Genomic DNA, 16,431 nt, shown 5'->3' on the forward strand with positions numbered 1-16,431 from the left:
ACCTTGATTCAAAATGCACAAATTTTGTCTCAAAGCTTAAGTCTTTGTCGGAATGAGATGTAGAAGTGTTTCAATAATTATAAGCCAGATAAAAAAGGAGTAAAAATGAAAAACAAATAGGGCAAATCATGTTTTAGAGAGGGTGTTTGGTTCCATTTACGTTTATGGGTGTCATTTATTTGTGCTTTTTCATTTTAAATGTTTATTTATACTTTTTCATTTTAAACGTTTCTTGTTTTTGTTGTTTGGTTGGGCTTTACTTTAAACGTTTTTTATTCTCCACCTCAGATTAATACCCATTACAGTGTGACACATCAGCATTTGGTTTCAAGAAACACTGGGGCGTTGGGAAAAACAAGAATTTGGCATTTCCCCAAATGCCCCATGCACAAAAATCAAAGCATTTCAGTTTTTTACCGTTTATTTGATAAATGGTGAAACCAAACAATTGTTTCATTTTGCTTAATATGCAATAAATGCCAACGCCTATGTGGCACTGATGTGGCAGCGTTTTTTCAATAAATGCCCTCAGAACCAAATACATATTTATTAGTTTCTCTTAGTGTTTTAGGAGAGTTTGTTGCAAAAAGGGCCATCAAATTCTTAGTTTATCTTGGATAAATCAAGTGATATTTTTTCTTATTATTCTAAATCTAACATCATAAATTTGTTATTTTTATCATTTCCTTTGTTAATGGATTCATTTTCTTTTTATTGATTTTGGTGCGTAAATCAAATTAATTAAGTTATTTCCTTTCTTCTAAACTATTGGATGACCATATAAATCTAATATCAATTATATGGGTGATTCTTCATATGTTTCCTTTCTTCTAAATTGGTCATTTGAATAATTCGAGAATTTTGCATTTTGAAACATGAAATGTAAAATGTTTATAATTATTAGTTGATTTTTTTATTTTATTTAATGATTAAACGCTAAAACCTATTGTTTATAAACTTTTGTTTTATAGATATTTGTATCTTCTACGATTCTATCTCGGTATATTATTTATTACTTTTATCATTTTTTTTTCTTAAGCTTTGAGGCTTATGCCTCACAACGCCTTTGAGGCTTACATCACACCTTTTTTGGGCCATTATGCTTCAATTATGTCTTTTGGCCTTTTAAAACCTTGGTAATAGCAGATCATATGGAATTGTATATCAATTAACTTGAGTAGTAAGCTACATAAATTTAATAATGTTACAAGCTCGTGTATGTTTTGCATACAAGTGTAAATTATAATTACACAGAAACTATGTTTCTAATATTTACAGCAAATTGAGCGCAGTGGAGTTAATGTTATTGATGTATTTGTGAGATTTGGGTTTCCTATCATATTCTTGCATATCTTGTTATTTCACTTCCGAGTGTTCCCATAGCATATCCTGATATCATATAGAGTGCTTATTGAAACTCTTTCGCTATGCCAATACTGGAATCTTAAGTGGACTGGTGATATTGACAACATTTTGTTCATATAGGCATCTATTAGTTGGTAATCCTGTTTTGGTTTCAAGTTTATAAAATTTCTATGATTTTTAATGGCTTTAAGAATAACAAAATAAACATTTTTTGGCATGGTTTTTAAATCATTATTGACCTAGACAGTAGACCGTTTAGCCAAAAAGCTGTCCAGTCAACCAGTTTCGTTTCACCCCTGAATCAGAAGCTTGCCAAAAACCATTGATTTAATTAACAATCCACTAACCTGGGTGGTCGAACCATCAACTCATTCAACCCAGACAACGGTTGTGGCCTTTCTATTTTAACTTTTTTTTTTTTAATTGCAACGAATCATTCACTCGTACTGGACAGTCAAAGAGTCCATACACAACCGGGGGGCTACAATTTGATCGCAAGTCTCCGCTACAACCCGCGAGAAAACTTACAAGCCGAGCCACCGTTGGTTAATGATTGAGAACTCTTTTTCGAGTTTTTTCTATCTTTTTGGTGTCATCTTCTAGCAGAGATCTTAATATCTTATCACATCACCTTTGAAGCATAAAAAAAGGCTGATGTTGGCCCAACTCATAAGTACTTTGCATCTTGGCCCAACTCATAAGTACATGAACAGGTGAACGTGTTAAGGAAAACAAGATATCTTTAACCACTGTAATGGTCTACATTTTAGTTCCTCAATTTGCGCATCATTCGCATCCACAGGGAAAATGAAAGTAGCTTCTCCCGCAAAAAAATTGGTACAAGCCCTGAGGTTGTGAAGTGTGAAGTGTGAACATCTAAGGTTAGAAGTGTAACAAGTAATTCCGTTTTTTGCACCTTTTGACATCAAAAATTAGTTCAGGAATAATTAGAAAAGATAAACTAGAGCAAAATAAACAGTGATTTAAGTGAATCTCCCCTCCAAATGCACTAGGAAGTCCCAAACCCTTGTTCACAATCTACTTAGATCTTCAGGGTCCAAGCCAAGCCTCAATTTAGAACAAAGGCAGATTCAAGGTGGACCAAGACTAATGATTCTATTCGAGAAGTTTAACTCATTCGCTTCTCACTCTGCCTTGGTCTTGACTGATTTCCTTCTGCAAGATGTGCGCAACCCACTTGTACACCTCCCAATAAACTTGAGAATCTCATCAATCAGGACCACTGGGAATGCCACCGCCAACACCAAGAGCCACTCATTTAGGCTGAGGGGTACAATGCCGAACACTTGGGCAAGGAATGGGATATAAAGGATCAAGAAATGTAGACCGAAAGATACTGACATGGCCAGAAGGAGCCACGGGTTAACCCATGGGGGCATTGTCAAGAGACTCCCATCTTCAGACAATGCATTAAGGGAGTTGAACATTTCAATGGCAACCAGGACGGAGAGGGAGAGAGTCATAGCTTTCACTTTGCCAGCCTGGAAATAGTCACAGGGTTTGGCATCAAAGGAGAACACCTGTGCCCCTGCTGTGAAAGGAGAAACTGTGAATCCTTCCCAAGAAGGACACTTCTCCCAGTTGGATAGTTGCGAATATGTGACAAGAGTGTGGCCATCCTGGCTCAGGTCAATACCAAAGAAGGAGCCATGTGTATACCATATAATGAAAACTCCAACGGTTGCTATCCCAACATAGAACCCAATAACCTGCAAAAGTTTAAGAATGAAATCTAAATTTCAAAGGGCACTTGGGAAGAGGTCAGAATCCAAAAGTTGGCATGAGATATTCTTGGCTTTGAGAGAAAAAAAAAAGTGAAAAAAAAAAGATAACTGGCATACCAGGTAGCGAAATAAAATCCAAGCAGTAATCAATGAGTCGTCGCTTCTTCGAGGGGGTTTCTTCATTATATCCTTGTCCGGTGGATTGAATCCCAAGGCTGTTGCAGGGGGTCCATCAGTGACAAGGTTGACCCACAGAAGTTGGACAGGGATCAACCCTTCTGGAATACCTAAAGCTGCTGTGAAAAATATAGAAGCAACCTCACCAATATTCGAGGAGATCATGTACCTGCAATAATTTCATAATTATATAAACATATTTCTTAATGTGACAACTGGGACCACTATGACAAAAATTCAACAGGGTTGCAACTTGGGCAGGCTCAGCTAGAGCTTTTATTAAACTTTGAAAAGGCCTGGCCCAAGGTTAAAAGAAGCAAAATGGAAAACAAGTTTAATCTTATAAATTAGTTCTGCCCACATTGGTGTTTATGTCCTCATGTCTGCCTTCTCTGCAATGTGAGCGGGGAAATTTTCTACTATCTACTAATCTCCTGTTAATTTGTCTATGGTATTTGGGAGTGGTTTTTTTTTCTCTTTACGTGCAGGGGGACGACTCCTTCAGATTTGCAATTCATTTTCAGCAGCACTTTCATTAACCAACCCACAAGAAGAGGAAATATTCTATGGAGATGCTCCAGAGCTGCAATTTTATAGGCTGTTTGGGAGGAAAGAAATGGAAGATTATTCAAGGAAAAGTCCCAAGATAGAAGAGTTCTCATTGACCTCATAACAGTGAGAGCGGATTGGGTTAGGATTTGTTCAGTTCCTTCACTACCAATGATACTAGAAACTGGGGCCATTAGGGTGACTGTGTAACCTATATATGGGAACCACCACCAGACAAGTCAATCAAGCTTTAACTTTGATGGGAGGCAACCCAGGCTCCTCTGGAATTAGGGCAGTCTTTATAAACCAGAAATGAGCATGGAAGTATACTTTCTCTTACTCAGGACCTGCAGGCCATGTGATAGCAATGTGATAAGAGCAGAAATCCTAGCAGTTCTACAGGGGTTAAAGTTGGCAAAGAGAAATAATTACACAAATGTCATTGTTGAAGAGGAGTCAAAAGTGATTGTAGGGTGGATTAAAAATGAAGGAAAGTGCCTTACCCTAAGAGATCAATGAGCTAAAAAGGAACAATAGTTGCAGTTCAGTGGGTGTACAGATCTGCAAATGGGCTGGCAGACGGGATAGAAAGAGAACCTCTTTTGGGATGACTGATTGAGGGTTCTTTCCATATGTATGTTTCTCAATCCACTTCTACCCATTCTTTCAATCTCAGAATTGAAAAAAGAAAATTTCAGAACATCAAAGTATGATGAATTTAAAAATGTATATCTAGAAATTCTCCAATTATAAATTATGTTCTAGTTCTAGTCCCTGTGGAAACTTCTTTTAAGTATCTGCACAGTTTGTGACCCTTGGAAAACAAGTGAATTATCAAACCAATTTTGAACTGAAAAAGATAAGAGGGAATAGAGAAAGAGAAATAAACCTGATAAAAGCCTTCATATTGTCATAGATAGATCTACCTTCACCCACAGCAGCAACTATTGTACTGAAATTATCATCTGCTAACACCATGTCAGAAGCTTCCTTTGCAACCTGCAAAAAAGAAAAAAGAAGGAAAAGAAAGAAAAAAAAAAAAAACATGCATTAGGATGGCATTCAAGAAATAATAAAGGATTTATAAATGACACACAGGTAATAGAAAATTGGGGAGAGGTGAAAATTGACATAGCAACACATTATTTGGTAAGAAAGCACATCCATGAAAAATACTAATCAGACAACAAAAAGCTCAACAAGTTTAGTGATTCAGATGATTATATTGCTTAAAAGATTCATCGATAGCCTGGTAAATCCCCCAGTATACCAAAAGCATAAACACACACATGCACTGGCTCAAGAGAAAAATAAAAGGTGCACTTTGAACGCAATGCAACACTTGTACAAATCTTCTCATAAACCCAGGAATATTGCATGAGCGCTTGCAAACTAGAATATCTTCAAAAATTATATAGATGTTTCTATACAGAATAAATTGCATTTTATTTGTCCATGAAGCTCATAGTCTCATACACTCATACTGGAAAGCAGGTTAGCTAATTTTCTAGCAACTGATGTTATCATACTATCACATTTGGAAGCTAATCTGAAGAGAAGGAAATGTCAATAGAGGCCCAAAAAAGCCATAAAATATCAATGGAGCCCAACACATGTACCCCACACAACCAAACATGACCAGGGAAAATCACCTTTCAACAGTAAAAAGGTGAGAAATCCATAAGATATTTACAGACATGAGAATTAATGAAAAAGAATACCTCAGTTCCAGTGATGCCCATTGCAACTCCAATGTCAGCCAATTTCAAAGCAGGAGCATCATTGACCCCATCACCAGTCATTGCAACCACTTCTCCATCTTCTTTCAGCAACTTCACTATCTCTTGTTTATGCCTTGGTTCAGCTCTAGAGAATAGAAGCCCACCACTTTGCCTTAAATGATCTCTTTTATTAGCAAGATCCATATACTCTTTTCCTGTTAAGCTTTTTGAAGTAATATCCTCGTTAGGACCAAATACACCAATTTCATGACAAATTGCTTCTGCTGTCTCCTTGTTATCTCCTGTGATAACCATAACACGGATACCAGCTGCTCTGCAGTCCTCAATTGCTTTGTGAACCTCTTCTCGAGGAGGATCCTATAATGTTAAAGAATAAATCGTAAGTCCAAGAGAATCCACCAACAGATCAGAACATCAACATAACCAAACAATGAGAATAAATAGCACATGTCTACTCACCCTTAGCCCAACCAGCCCGACAAAGATAAGGTCACTCTCAATAGCTGAATAATTAGATGGTTTAAGTAAGAGATCATGAGCTGGATGATTTTCATCACCATCATCATAAGTCACAAATTCAGCAAGTTCATCCTTGTATGCAAAACCCAGGCAGCGAAGTGCAGTGGTTGACATCTCATGAAGGGATCGTAAAATAAGATCTCTTGAACTATGATCCAATGTCACAACAGAACCATCAAGCAGTTGAACATGGGAGCTTCTATCCAATACATTCTCTACTGCTCCCTGCCATAATGTAACAGGTCTATTAGGAATGCTTCTTTCCCAAATTACAAGCAGTAAAAAATAGTAAATAAACTGAAAAACAATCTTATTGGTAGCAAAAATGAGTAAAACAGATGAAAAAACAAATATGATCCAAATTTAATTATTGAAATAGAACCTTCAAAGAATAGAAAGCATATAGATATTTGAATTGGTGTGGAAAAACCAAAACAAGTTGAAACAGTATAGTCATTGCACAGGGAACCATAGGGATGTTAATCATACCTATATTCTAGTTCACTAGGGGGATGGACCATGAAGAGCAATAAACCAGAAATTAAATTGATTTGTATTTTGCCTCTTATAGGACAAAATACCTTAGTTCTTCATCTTCCTGTGTCCTAACGTGAAACTTATCATGTCACAAAGTGAAACTAGGTAATTGGTACTACTTAGATTAGCAAGCACTAAGAATAAATGGAAACTCCAGCCTTCTAGCCACAACCAGAGAGCATACCTTCACTAATAATGAATTTCTTCCTGATTCCGACCTCACAATAACTCCCATTGACTTCCGATCACGGTCAAACTCAAGAGTTGCAATACGACGTCCGATTTCACTCCATCGCTGGCAACAACCTTTTTTATAAAACAGAAGGAAAAAATGTGATCAAGTATGTTAATATATCAAAATAAAATACAGATACTGTAACAATAAGTGTCAACATACGTAGCACATCTGCGGTGCCTGAAGATGAGGTATCAAACCCTTGAGGAGGACCCATTTTCTCAACTAGGACCTGAAAGAAGAAAAAGAAATCGTTCAGACTTCATAGAAGAATTTCAACCACATTAACTTGCTTAAACAATCTTAAGGACTTGAATTGACAAAGCAACACAGAAACCCTACTTGCACATGCTTCAATAAAGATAAAATGCCAAATGTCTAGCATGCAGTGACTCAGAATCATGATATGCTGGAAGAGCAGTCCAACCCCTTTTATGTTTCGTCATGGAAGAATGTTCTGTAAACTCTTTCCCCAGTCAAAGAGAAGACCTAATCTCAATGATGTTATCAGTTTATATACATTGTGAAGTGAGAAACTCTCACCAAATTGACAAAGCTTATTCAAACTTCAAAGTCATCATAGTTATAGGCTATCACCAGCTAAGATCATTCTCCACTGGAAATGTATGTATAAAGTATAAACCCCTTTCTGAACAAGGAAAAAACCTAATCTAAATGATATTGTTTGTATATTTGCACAGTCAAGTGAGAAACATCCCACCACCAAAAGACAAGCAGGCCCAAGATGGATTGCCAGAGATTGTTCAAAGATGATCATAGCTAACACTGGCTAAGCAATCTTTCTACTAGAGATAGAATTCAATTATCAATAATGTTTTTAATAATGTTTTCATAGACAATTCTTTTCTTTTATAGAACGGGAAGGACTTGTAGACAAAATTCTATGGTTTGGGAATTTGTGCCTCAGCTTAAGAGTTCATTGAAAGATTAGATTTCTGGAATGAAAGGATATAATTGGTGACCATAGAAATTAAGAATGAACAGGAAGAATCTCAAATGTAGAGATCTTACTTTCAATGCTGCCTCGGTTGGCATTCCATTAGCGACATAGTGATTCCCAGCTTGTGCAACACCTGAATCATTGCAAACAGCAGCAATCTTTGCAATCATAGAAAGGTTTGCATCCATGCAACCAGTTGGCCATTCATGTATCTTGCCATCAAAAGGACTGTAGGTGGTTCCATCGACTTTGAAAGTTCTAACGGAATCTGCACGAGGACCCATAGCCACAAGCTTTGCCACTGCCATTTGATTGGTAGTCAAGGTACCTGTCTTATCAGAACAAATGACTGTTGTACAACCCAGAGTTTCCACGCTAGGCAACTTCCGTACAAGCGCATTCTTCTGAGCCATCTTTCGTGTACCAAGTGCCAAGCAAGTTGTAATAACTGCCGGTAAACCTTCTGGAATGGCCGCCACTGCCAATGCCACTGCAATCTCGAAGTAGTAAGTGCACTTCTCGAAAGAAAACTTAAAATTTGATGGCCACCCGTTCACATAATCCCAGGTAAAGAAGTACTTCACGTTGATGAGCCAGACCAGCGCACAGATCACTCCGATTATGGCAGTGAGGGTCTCTCCGAATTCGTTAAGCTTCTTTTTCAATGGGGTGTCTTCATCCATTTGCGCGGCCGCATGAATCTGAGAATGCACCTTCCCGATTTCCGTGTTCATACCCGTCTGGGTAACCAAGCAGATGATATTTCCATTCACAACCGTGGTCCCGGCAAAAACCATACAATTCTTTCCTTGAATGTCACTGTCCTGAGGAACAACCTTATTGCTCTTATTAACCGCTTCGCTTTCCCCCGTCAGTGAACCCTGCTCGACCCTCGCAGTGGAGCTTATCAGATGCAAAACCCGCATATCAGCTGGAACCTTGTCGCCTACCCTGAGTTCAACGATATCACCCGGAACGAGTTCCCTGGCTGGCAGACCGGATATCTTTTTCCCTTCACGTATCACGCTGGCGTGCGCGGATTGAATGTCCTTGAGAGCTTCTAGGGCTTTCTCGGCGTTGTTCTCTTGCCATACTCCAACAATGGCATTTACGATCAATATCAAAAAGATCACGAGAGGCTCCACGAATGCTGTAATTCCCATCTCGCCCCCCTCATCGCCGTCATACCAAGCGAGGACAAACGACACCACTGCGGCGACGAGTAGAATGCGCACCAGGGTGTCGTTGAACTGTTCGATAATCAGACTCCAGATTGACGGGCCCTCATGCTTCTCCAACTCGTTCCAACCGTAGATCCGACGCCGCTCCTCGACTTCCTCAGTTGTCAACCCCCGGTCTTTGTCGACGTTGTACACCTTCAAACACTCTTGGACGTCTTTCGCCCACGCCGGGATGTCGGAGGATATGGATCCACTACTATTCTGATTTCTATGATCTTGTCCTCCTTTCCCCATCGAGATTTGATAAAATAGCACTCGATAAGAGTAGGGATCGACAATAGAAGAGTCAGAGAAAATGTTAACAGCGAAAAAGGGCAGACTTCCGCAGTAAATTGACCGGAAACCGATGGATTAATCAACGCAGAAATCTCATAATCTGCCGACCCAGAAACAAAAGCATGAAACCCTAATTAAGAATCACATCAAAGAACCAGGGGTGTGATTCATGAAGAAATCCCAACTTCCAATCCACGAAAATGACAAATGAAATACAGAAAGAACTAAAGATTTGTAGCGCAACTGAAACAATTGTAGGATTTATGTTAGCAGAAAAATTAGAACTTGGAATACGCTATGCAACTTCTTCTCTTTCTCTTCCTCTCTTCACGAAGGATGGACTGACTAAAGTGAGAAAACCTCTCTCGCTGTCTCTGGGTTTTTCCCGTTTCTCCACAAACCACAACCTAAAAATGGAACCATTGATTCAGCATAATTAAATAATTATGATTGTTAATAATTAAAGTATGCATTTAGGAAATTTCGTGGCTCTACCCGATGTGATTATTAAAAATAGGGAAATTGTGTAAAACTCACCATTATTTTCAAGATTTTTCTTAAATTCATCACAACTTTTCAATACATGGCTAAGTTTTTATTTTCCAAAATTCAACTTTTATGGTTAATGTTTCTTAATAGAAGTGTCTATGTCAGCACAAATAGACCAAATTATCCTTGAATAATGAGTGAAAGGAAAAAATGGTTTTTTTAGTTTTTAATTTTCTTATTTTTTATATTTTTAGTGTTTTTGTTATAATTTCCAATGTTTTTTATAATTTCTGTTTTTTTACATTTTTCTATTTCTTACAATCTATAAATTTTCCTGTATTTTTGTTATTTATTTACAATTTCTGTGTTTTTCTATAACTTTTTGTGTGTTTTCTACAATTTTTATTTTCTGATTGTGTTTTTCAATTTCTATAGTTTCTATAATTTGAAAATAATTTTTTAGTTTGTTTGCAATTTTTTTATATTTTTTATAATTTCTATGTTTTTATGTATTTCATATTTAAAAATATTTTTTTGAATTTTTTCTTTTTTAAGTCTAAATATTAAAATGATAATATATCAATACTCATTAATTTAGTTTATATTTTTCTATGAAAGGTAAAATGGTAATATTTTATACTTTAACATTAAATTAATAACATGATGAATTTTAGACATTTTAAAAAATTGTCACGAATTTAAGAGAAATACTGAAAATTCACGGTGAATTTTAGATAATTTTCTTTAAAAATAAAAGCAGGGCCTATGTCTGATGATAACGACCGTGAGCGCAGCAATAAAGAAAGAAAATATTAATAACTTTCCAAAAATCTGGTTGGCGTGAATGATTTAGACCGTTGGATCAGTGAGATGGTTAGGATGAGGATCCACATTAAAGCCAACAGCAGCAGCAGAGCCCGGGCCAACGCCAATCCATTGCATGCCTATACCATTAATTTAATTGTAAAAATAATTAAAAGGGGCACGAGAGTCAACTCATCATCAGCCAGAGAACTTGGAACTTCTTCTAGTTAAAGGTCATTTTTGTAATTATATATGCATAAGGCACTTGCATCTTTGGAGTGGGCCCCTCGCCCGCTCCAACACTCCACAAGCCGACGCAGCTGAGCCGGCGCCCGTGAATTCAATATTTATTAACCACAAAAAAAATTGAAATTGGGAAACTCTGACTTTTCTTGGCAGTTGGCAGCACCACTGCACCAGGAGTCCGGATCTCCTGCCCACTAGCGTTTATCCCAGTCATACATGGCAACATCTCATCATCTGCAATAGTACAAATAGAGAAAGATATTCTCAATTCACGGGAGATAGTATATTGTGGGTAAGAATGGACAGAATTAGATCCGGTTCCCCATGAACCACCAGTAGTGGCGTCAAAAGTAGAATTCATTTCTCCGTCGTCCTCCAGGCATATCGGTACGGTAGATAGAATAGACTGGGTTGTGATGTCGTGTCCTCGGGAGCACAGCCTCCATCATCCTCCTTGCTCTAAAAGTGTTCGATTGGAATTTCTAATCCCGTCTATTGAGATATCAGTGCTATTGTCTGAACATTTTACCAAAAAAATAAAATTTTGCCTGAACATATATATATATATGGGAGTAGTAAAGAATTGTTTGGTTTTAGGGAAGCCTTGGCAGCTGCTCCTTCACAATTGCCTCTGTCTCAACTCTCTGTCCGTCAAAAAATATTTAATTCCGCAATAGATTGGACATTAAACAGAGTTCAGTCTCGGTCTTGACTCACTCACAGAGAAAACAGTATGGCAGCCCAGACCCAGGGTGAATGAATGTTGTCGCATTATCAGATTATCTCTCTCACTTGTTCGTATTAGAGATTCATTCACCGCTCAATTTTACTAACTTGGGCCCGCTTGGGAATTGGGAAGGCAGACGGCTGGGTGTTTGATTTCAGTTGCTTTTCACTGTGTGTTTTCAAGAAACCACGCAGAGAGAATCGGGATTAGTTGAACGTTTTGCCTGTTCATGATAATGACTTACCTTGTTTCTCCGTCTTTAATTACCCCAATTTTCAATTCTCTCTGACTCTCTCTTTTTCTCGTCCTTTTCATCAACTCCTTTATTTCTCTCTCTTTTCATTGGATTTATTCTCTTCCCTATATTTCACCTCTCTTACTTTCTTTTATTCTCTCCTTTACTTCGTCGAATTCAATTAGCTTAACGCTTTAGTTTTTCAAAGGGGTGTAAAACCAACGATGAGGTTCCACTTCCACACCAGTACTAAATTCATAAGCACAACTGTAAAAGATGCCAATCCCATGTATTTAATATTAGCATTGAACCTTCTTATCATTGATTCCACAGCCTGCTAAGATTTAAATGGTATTCTCCTCTATTTTCTCCATTTTCCCATAAAAATATGATCATAATTTATTAAGATTTGATTTTTCAAGTCAAACAATTTCAAGCAAAGAGATGGAATAGGGGGAATTCGATGTTTCCTATATATACTCATGCATGGCATCTTCCATTATTGTCAAATAACCTATTCTTAAAATAATAATCTATTGTTAAATAATCCATTACCTTATGAAAATTATTAAAAATTCCTAGAAAATATTCTACCAAAAATTATGAAATAATATTTCGGAAATAAACCATTATTTAACAAATATTAAATAATTTAATAATCTACCAAACATTAATAAGCAATCCATTATTTAATAACTTTTGGTTGTTAATAAATGTTCAAAATTTCAACATTTAGTGTAACTTACAATAATCATTGTAATTTAATAAATCTTTACAATAATAATTTATTGATAAAAGATATTACGAATTACCAAAATTTACTAATTTCTATAAAATCAATAATTATAGTTAACAAATAATTTAGGGAAACTCTTTAACCAATAATCCATAATTATTTTTTAAATAAGTAATTAAAAAATTAAGAAATTAATCTATTAAAAAACCATAATTATTATAAATTTTAGGAAATTAATCTATCAGAAATTGTTTCATAATTATTTAAATAGCAATCCATTAATATTAGTTCAATAAATAATTAAGGAAAAATCTATCCACACCGATCTAGACCACTTGGTTGACTTCAATTATAATTGGTTTTACATTAATTAACAACAAATGGTTTACTTTTAATTAAAAATAATGTAATTTACCATAATTATATTAATTTATTATAATTACATTTACTTTGATTAATACTAAATAATTTAGGCTTAAAAAGTAAATAATTTACATTAATTTATGATTATTGTAAATAATTAATTTACTATACATTACTTACTAATCAATAGCAATTTCAACATTTTTTTTAGAAATTATCATAAAATATTGTAATTTATTGGTAGTTAATTAGTTATAAAAAAATTATTAGAATTGTAGGGATGGCAATTTTCCCTATAAAATTGGGGCCCTACCCTGCCCCGCCCCAAATGGGACAAGTTTTTTCAAATATTAAATGAGAATGAGGCAAAGACGGAGTGGGGACAAGGAAAATATTTTTGCTCCAAATTAGGGATGGAATTTACATATAATCCCTTGAATCTGGTGATAACTTAGTAAACATCCATAGATTTAATATTGTTTTTCAAAGTATCTTTAAGTTTTCCTCATATTCTTATAATCCTATGATCCTATAGTTTTATTTATAAAATACCTTCAAATTGTCAAACCTAATTTCTAAAATATCTCTAAATTCTCATAATCCTATTTATAAAATACCAATAAATTAATTTTTTTAACAAATTGCCTAAGAGTAAAAAAATTTGGAAATTCTCCATTCTGATGATGAATTAGTGTCTTGGCAAATGGAATAGAGTATGTTAAGTTATAGGAGAGAGGGATATAGGAATAGAGTAGGGTGTTCTTATGGGGGACAGGAGGACATGGAGGGGTGCCCCATCCCTGCATCGCACTGGCCGTGCTAGTAAAAAGGGTTTATTGTTTGTGAATCCTAGATGGCATTTATTTTATACTTTCTAATTGAAGTAGAACATTATCATTAATTACAGCGTTTAGCTAAACGTGTCTCATCCGCCCAAATAAGCTTCAGTCGATTTTTTCTTTTTTGGAAATACGGGCTTTTAGAAAATTTCTCCGTACATATCATTGATTGCTCCGTCCGCCTGTCCGGATGGATACTCACGTCACATCGTAAGAAACTCTTCAGCGAAGACTAACCATAACTTGAGATCATATCAGCGACTGACATGCACATCTGAATGTGCATTGGAAAAATCTACCATGTTCCCAATGTCCAGATGTGCTGTGAATACAACTTAAACGGGCAGAGGTCATCGATTTTCTAGGCTGAAAATCTGAAATTATGCCATCCATACTCAAATTTTTTAAATTTTGGGTCAGTAATAGTGTTTTTTGTTTTGTTTTGTATCAATGGTCTATAAACGTTTTTAGTGTTAGTATCTATTATCCAGTGTCACATCATGTTATTCTCACTGTAACCTCATATTTCTATTGATAGTAATGAGTTGTAGCTCCATGAAACGTTAAAGCGTCTATTTGGCATCCTAGGTATATAATGATCTCTCAAATCATCAAAGTATAGATGATACCAAATTGATACCACATGGACGTTTGAGATGAATTCATAATTCATCAATTGTTTGCGATGAATTTATAATTCATTAGATGCCTGCAATGAATATATGATTCATCGCATGATTGCGACAAACTCGTACCGGAGACGGGTCACGATGAACTTCGGTTAACACAAATCTGCAATGAACTTTAGACACGCACAAACTTGTGATAAAGCTTAGACGTGCGCGAATTTGCAATGAACCTTAGATGCGCACGGAGTTGCGATAAACTCGAGACCATTACAGAACCATGGAATCACTCTAGACCGGGAATAAATATCGGTTATTCGTGCGTCTTTAAATTACGTGTGTGACAAGGCACCTCGGGCACTTAATAGAAGCGCACCCACTAAATGATGATGTCACCCGTGCCACATTGGTTAAATGGGTCATAAAAGGAAGTAGCACACGCGGATTATGAGAATCCTCAAAAGAAATGAAAGTTTGTCCTTGAGAGATCTCATAAAACATGTGGCAAAACCCTAGCAGTGCTCCTTAATAACCGACAGCGAATCCAATATTCCCTTTCCTAGTGGGAATCAAATACTTTTGGCTCCTCCCTTTCGGGACCTCGGGACCTCTCCCTAGAAATGATGGTCCATCTCATAAGGGAATTATCATTTTATCCTATCATCTTATCATTCTCATTTGCCTTAGCCTCCAACCTACCTCTTACCTCTGGTCTTCCTTCGTCCTTCAAGGAGACCCCCGTACGTAGCCTAACCACCGCACTTATAATTTGAGCCTGGATTACTCACGTAGTAGACTGCTATAGCAGCTTGGAGAGAGGGGTGCCTAACACCTTCTCTCTCCCAATCTTTGGAACCCAAAACCTTTCGGTTCAGTGCCTTTCCCATGAAGGACGGAGTCACTATCAATGAGCTAAAGATAAACTTTCAACTCTAAAAATGAGTGCCCAATTCCTCTAAAAAATGGGTGGCGACTCCATCTCTTTGAACCGACCATGAGCTTCCCGGAGTTCACACTGGTGCATAACAGCTTCCCCATCACTCTAATGGTGATCGAATGCGAATAGCCACCCAAACAGAACACTCCCACTTCGCACTAAGTATTCGCGATGGGCAACGCTTTGCCAAAGACAGAGGGCTGAAAATCAAAACCACCACTTCATATGTCTTTGGTGAGGCATTACTCGGTCACAGAACAAAGAGCTCAACGTTAGAAGGGACAATTTCCACCTAACCAAAGGGGGGCTAGACGCCCAAACTCTACGGTTTAATAGTTGTCTTTTGACAATCTACTTCCTGTCGATAGGCAAGGGGTTGAGAACTTCACTAACAAATTAAGCATAGAGTTGCCTATTGATAGGAAGCAAATTGTCAAAAGACAGGGGGCTGAATCACAAAATGAACAAAAAGCTAGAAGCCAACCCAAAACAAACACCCTGATTCCTATTCGAAGATATCGTTAAGCCGAATGCATGATCGTTCATTGACTGGTTCACAACTTGTCAATAAGAAAGGGGCCTAATAATAGATCCAAATAAATTTCCCCCTATTCGCAGAAGATTTAATCAAGACAGGTGTAGGTATATAATGATCGCTCAAACCATCAGAGCACAGAGGATATTGAATTTATACCATACAGATGCTTGCGATGAGTTCGTAACTCATCAGACATCTGTGATGAACTTATAACTCATCGCATTACTACGATAAACCCGTACTGAAAACGAGCTGCGATGAACTTTAGACACATACAAACTTGAGATAAACTTTGGACATGCGTGGAGCTACGATGAGTTTGAAGTGATTGTAGAATCGCGACAAACAAAGTCATTGCTATAAACCGGGAATAAATATTAGTTGCATATGCGCCTTTAACCTATGCGCATAGCATGATGCCTCGTGGGCCTTACAAAGGTGCGCCTACTAAACAATGACGTCACTCATGCCACATCAGTTAAATGGGTTATGAAAGGAAATAGCACACACTGATTATGAAAATCTTCAGACGAAAGGAAAGTTC

At 36.8% G+C, this 16,431-nt stretch overlaps 1 protein-coding gene across 1 annotated transcript; it reads right to left on the reverse strand.

Moving 5' to 3' along the window:
* Nucleotides 1-2,247: 2,247 nt before the first annotated feature.
* LOC104599233 (calcium-transporting ATPase 4, endoplasmic reticulum-type-like) lies at nt 2,248-9,754 on the reverse strand. The gene is made up of 8 exons (XM_010261683.3): nt 7,902-9,754; nt 7,032-7,101; nt 6,819-6,940; nt 6,038-6,322; nt 5,558-5,935; nt 4,726-4,835; nt 3,228-3,456; nt 2,248-3,095 (listed from the first exon to the last, which is right to left on the reverse strand). The coding sequence occupies exons 1-8, from the start codon at nt 9,303-9,305 to the stop codon at nt 2,511-2,513; spliced, it is 3,183 nt and encodes a 1,060-aa protein (XP_010259985.1). The 5' UTR covers nt 9,306-9,754; the 3' UTR covers nt 2,248-2,510.
* Between the last annotated feature and the right edge of the window lie 6,677 nt (nt 9,755-16,431).

This window comes from Nelumbo nucifera, chromosome 2 (genome assembly GCF_055504915.1).
Source record: "Nelumbo nucifera cultivar China Antique chromosome 2, China Antique-T2T, whole genome shotgun sequence".
NCBI classification, from domain to species: Eukaryota; Viridiplantae; Streptophyta; class Magnoliopsida; order Proteales; family Nelumbonaceae; genus Nelumbo; species Nelumbo nucifera.

Bases quoted from the DNA above. Each gene is read 5' to 3' on its own strand.
- LOC104599233 (XM_010261683.3), bottom strand. From the start codon at position 9,305: ATGGGGAAAGGAGGACAAGATCATAGAAATCAGAATAGTAGTGGATCC. The intron at 7,102-7,901 runs GTAAGATCTCTA...TTCTTCTTTCAG, and splicing joins CAACCGAGGCAGCATTGAAA to GTCCTAGTTGAGAAAATGGG. The intron at 3,096-3,227 runs GTATGCCAGTTA...AAACTTTTGCAG, and splicing joins GGATTTTATTTCGCTACCTG to GTTATTGGGTTCTATGTTGG.